This window comes from Corticium candelabrum, chromosome 3 (genome assembly GCF_963422355.1).
Source record: "Corticium candelabrum chromosome 3, ooCorCand1.1, whole genome shotgun sequence".
Classification (NCBI taxonomy): Eukaryota; Metazoa; Porifera; class Homoscleromorpha; order Homosclerophorida; family Plakinidae; genus Corticium; species Corticium candelabrum.
The window spans coordinates 8,469,337-8,474,336 of NC_085087.1; the positions used below are offsets into that span (position 1 = coordinate 8,469,337).

Consider the following 5,000-nt stretch of genomic DNA (forward strand, 5'->3'; position numbering starts at 1 on the left):
AAACAAACAAACAAACAGACAGACAAAGAAACAAACAGACAGACAAACACACAGACAAAGAAACAAACAGACAGACAAACAGACAGACACAAACAGAAAGACATACAGACAGACAGACAAAAAAACAGACAAACAGACAGACACACAAACAAACAAACAAACAGACAAACAAACAGACAAATCACTGCAACTCATGTCAGCATATTCTGTGTCTACCAGCAATTACAACAATTAGATGTCTTACAATGGACATTAAGATTTGCATATGCAGATACAGTGAATAGCATGTTTGAGGCCAAACAATTGTATGTTCCATTATCTGCCTTTGTCACATTCAATATCGTCAGACTCTCTCCACTGTCACCATCAAATGAGTATCTAGAAGTCGACTTTCCATACAACTCCACACCATCAAACCTCCACGAAACAGTAAAAAAGTTAGATCCAGTGCAGCGAAGATTGACACTCTTGCCTTCGAGTGCAAACGCACCGTGTGCACGAACAGTCGGTGGAACTACAAAAAAAACACAATAACTGGCATGTCTAGATTACATAAACATACACAAATGTACACTCACCAATCACATGCATTCTACCATGGTGACTATGTATGATGCCATTTGTGTTCTTGGTGTAACAATAGTAGGTGCCTTCGTCTGATTTTTGTACTTTGAGAATATACAACTCCTTGCTCTCACTACGGAGTCTAAGCCTGCCACTATGTATTACAGTCTGACTCGGTCCTTTCGTCCATCGAATCACAGTCTCATCGGTGATGCACGATAAAGTGACTGACCCCTTCTCGGCAACTGCTGATGGAACTCGTACATCAACAGCACCTGAGAACCACACACAGCACATGAACTCATAGCACAGTGTTTGTTCACACGAGATGCACATGATCTATGGGTTACATAACACCTAGCCTCGTACCCAGGCCCTCTTGCGCGCCCGGAAAAGAGGGCCTGGTACACGTTGTATTCGCATGCGCGCATAAATTAGAAGGAAATCGTGGTAATATATGCACGCATGCGGAACCGACGTTGTTTAGAATCTCGAGCCGATAATGTCACGCGCAATCGACTGTGAAACAGCTTCCGTGTTCAGTAGTGATGAAGCCCTAGATCTAGACCCAAGGTCAAGTGAAACTCCGCGTTCGCGTAATCTTTGACTTGTTCTATCATCAGCAATACTATAGGAGACACGATCGCGACAATGACGACATATCCACAATCTTCTTCACCACATTTCTCTAGCTTGCAGTCAACCCTATACGGTGTACGTTGATAGCACAGCGATTTACCGTATCCTGTAGGAAGCCAGCTGCAGACGTCGTTTCCGTTGTAGATGTGCTCTACGACAACACGCTGCTGCTCCTTCAGCTCTACATTACACAGCTTAAGCTTGCCTAGAGCGTAGTGCAACACCATATCAAAACCAGAAGCTCTGCCTTCAGCCAAATTGAGTCTCACTGCGCGCGACATTATCGGCTCGAGATTCTAAACAACGTCGGTTCCGCATGCGTGCATGTATTACCACGATTTCCTTCTAATTTATGCGCGCATGCGAATACAATGTGTACCAGGCCCTCTTCTCCGGGCGCGCAAGAGGGCCTGGGTACGAGGCTACATAACACCCTATACTGCATTACAGGATACCAGAGCAGCTTCTCAAATTCAATTACGAATGAATAAATTAGTCGATTCCAGTGAGGATTGTAACGTTTGTACGTGGGTCGAACATCACTCAATGTACTTGGACACAAGCACCGTTTATAAAATTAATTATAAACATTGATTATTAATTAAATTAACTTTATTATCTAATTATTTTGAAATTAACTTTATTAATTATATATAATTAATTATACCACAATAAATAAATTTTACACCAAATTATATAAATAATTAATTAATTAAGTATCGCCTGTAAGTAGATCCTTCCTTTTTGTTGGCGACGTCTACAGTACTGTACTCTGTTTACCAGCATCCAACTGAGTTCAATCTACGGATACGTTCTATTTGATCTACCAGGTTTGCATTACCCTTGTGGCTGGATATGATGTCCAACTACAACATCAGTGTGTTTGGTCGGACAAATGAATGAATGATATATTTCTGTTGCACCTAAAAGGTACAATTCCCTCTTGGGGCAAACATAAAAACCTAAGACGTAAGACGTACAGCTAACAGACTACAAATACACCAGCTACAACAGACAACACAAACTACAATATATCTACACCATTCCTACATTCTGGCAGGAAGACAAATGTGTGCACAGAAACAAAAGCTTTGGAGATGTTCTGGACACTTCTGGAGATGTTCTGGCTTCCGGTTCAGTAGGCGTGTTATTTATTTATCTCAACGAAACGAAGGTGACAAGCGGAAACTCAATTTGCATGTGTACCTTTGACTCTGCCTTTTCTCGGTATTAGATTGCGTCATCTGCTCCGGTGTGAACGTGGTACTGAGCGTCTGAAGTAGAACATCAACAACACGAACTCTCGGTATTAGACTGCGTCATCTGCTCCGGTGTGGACGCGGTACTGAGCGTCTGAAGTAGAACATCAACAACACGAATTAGACCACATCATCGAAGATGGTTCTTGTTGTGCTGTTTGTGCAAGCAATTCTGGTTATGATTTTTTACGGTTGTGAAGGTAAATGTCGTCTCGCAGTGTGTGTGTGTGTGTGTGTGTGTGTGTGTGTGTGTGTGTGTGTGTGTGTGTGTGTGTGTGTGTGTGTGTGTGTGTGTGTGTGTGTGTGTCTGTGTGTGTGTGTGTGTGTGTGTGTGTGTGTGTGTGTGTGTGTGTGTGTGTGTCTGTGTGTCTGTGTGTCTGTGTCTGTGTCTGTCTGTCTGTCTGTCTGTCTGTGTCTCCATGTCCGTGTCTGTGTGTCTGTGTCTGTGTCTGTGTCTGTGTGTCTGTATATCTTTTCCTAGCATATGCGCGTGTACTATAGAAAAGCATGTCATACTGTAAATATTGTGTTGAGGATTGAATTATGTTTGTGTAGTATAGATAGGTGTATGTCGATCGATCTCTAGTACATGATTTTATTTTTACCTTTTGTATTGAGCAAAGTATACGTACACATGCATGCACTATGCATGATCTTGAGTGCAATAGAAACTAGGATATTAGCCTAGTGACTGCTGTGGGGTTCAAACCTCATGTTGGTGGTAAACTGTTCCTCTCATCTTCAGGTCATATAGTTAACCACAAATGTAGGATGCCTGTCTGCATGGAAATTGTTAAGTAATATTTGGGGAATACCTGGTAAGTAGCTGATGCTGCATTCTTATTGTTATTTTATGTTGATTGTATGGCTAGCTCTCCTTACTTTCTTTGGGAAGTGTGACCAAATAGATCTGCAGTTTCTAGATATACGATTGCATGCTATTTGTATCACTGCATGAAACAGTATACATGTGTAGGTTACCAGTCTAAATGTGGTCTACATGTATATCCAATACCTCGAATGACATATTGGCTATGCATTTAGACCACATTTAGATCAATCTAAGGGGCCATCATTACTGCCCATTGACTTTGCACTTTAAAAATCTGTAATAACTTCTGTGCAATAGGGCGGACAGTGACGATCTTGGTATCGTTCGAAACCCCAAGTTCTCGGATTTTTATAGCTAGGGTAACGATGGTGTATGTATTACACAGGCGGTTTGATAAAACTTTTGCATATCAAAGTCATTAGGGTTCTTGACTCATTAATTAAGAAGGTATGGTCTTACAACAAGATTGCTGCTAATTAGAGAAAGTAGCCAATTAAAAGGTCACTAAACGGTCGACTGCCTTGATGTCAACACACAGTTGCTCTTGTTTCCTGAGTAGTTGCTTGGTATTTCTGACTCCTCTGCTCGTTCTGTTTGGTATTGATAGCCTGCGACTTTCTCTACTGTTACCTAACATCTTTGTATTGTAATATGACTTCTAAAATGTACAGTTAATGGGATATCACTTAATTAAGGTCTGAGCGTGGTAAACAAATACAACTGCATCATTAGTCACTTCCAAGCGCAAAGTCAACGCGAACAGAGAGTAAGTATTTCCCTCGCTCCTCGATTGGCAAATTTGCATAGTTAGGTATTTCCAATTTTGTATCAAATTTGTATCAACACAGACAGACAGACAGACAGACAGACAGACAGACAGACAGACAGACAGACGACAGACAGACAGACAGACGACAGACAGACAGACAGACGATAGACAGACAGACCCATACTCGCATGGACACATGCACACAACACACACGCGCGCGCGCACACACACACACACACACACACACACACACACACACAATTTGCAATGTGACCCTTCACAATATGCTTGCTAATAACTTCTGGGCCTCTTGTTGACCGATCTGTCGGTTAACTTTAGATGACTCCCATATATGTGCCTATACATTCAGTATATATGATCATATCAGACTTCTCAACTTTTCTTCGCATCAAATCGTGAGACTGTCTTTAGTAAGTGACCACGCCCATTGAACAAGTTGGCCTCGCTTTTGTTTCTGTGCACACGCCAAGGCTTCGCCTTGAACTTTAAACGTTACTTTTTACTGCATACCCCGCCAAGATACCGCAGATACAAGCAAGCAGAGCCGTATATGAGAGTCTAGTTCAATGAATCCGCTATGTCCGGAAAGATGGGGCTACATGTACACAAAGCGACTGTCAGAGTGTCTCATGGTAGGGTTGTTGAGAGAAAGGACTGGTAATCGTGAGAATTGGGTGCAAATTGTGAGATCGCAAGACATGCCCGTAAATCGTGAGTCTTACGATGAAATTGTGAGAGTTGAGAGGGCTGTAATATACGTATGTACAACAAAAAGTAGTTTGTTTCAGGATTCAAGTGCGGACTAGGTATGATTTCTAAAGTTGGTCGTTTCCATTCAACCCGCTGACAAAGCAAGTAAAGTAAAGTAAGAATTGGTGCTTGCAGCAATGCAAGTGTGCAAAGCTCGTAGAAATAG

The 5,000-nt window shown here is 41.8% G+C and overlaps 2 protein-coding genes across 2 annotated transcripts in view; one reads left to right on the forward strand and one right to left on the reverse strand.

Annotated features, from left to right (window-relative positions):
- Positions 1-913, reverse strand: part of LOC134177510 (roundabout homolog 3-like) — a 6,003-nt gene extending 5,090 nt beyond the window's left edge. Inside the window, exons 1-2 of the mRNA XM_062644297.1 lie at positions 579-913; positions 245-514 (exon numbers count right to left, since the gene is read on the reverse strand). Of these exons, the coding sequence (XP_062500281.1) occupies positions 245-514; positions 579-900 (592 nt within the window). The 5' untranslated portion in view covers positions 901-913. The remainder of the gene's footprint in view (positions 1-244; positions 515-578) is intronic.
- A 1,518-nt stretch (positions 914-2,431) lies between these two features.
- LOC134177512 (hemicentin-1-like) overlaps positions 2,432-5,000 on the forward strand; it is a 7,641-nt gene continuing 5,072 nt past the window's right edge. The window contains exon 1 of the mRNA XM_062644300.1: positions 2,432-2,662. Within this exon, the coding sequence (XP_062500284.1) occupies positions 2,602-2,662 (61 nt within the window). The 5' untranslated portion in view covers positions 2,432-2,601. The remainder of the gene's footprint in view (positions 2,663-5,000) is intronic.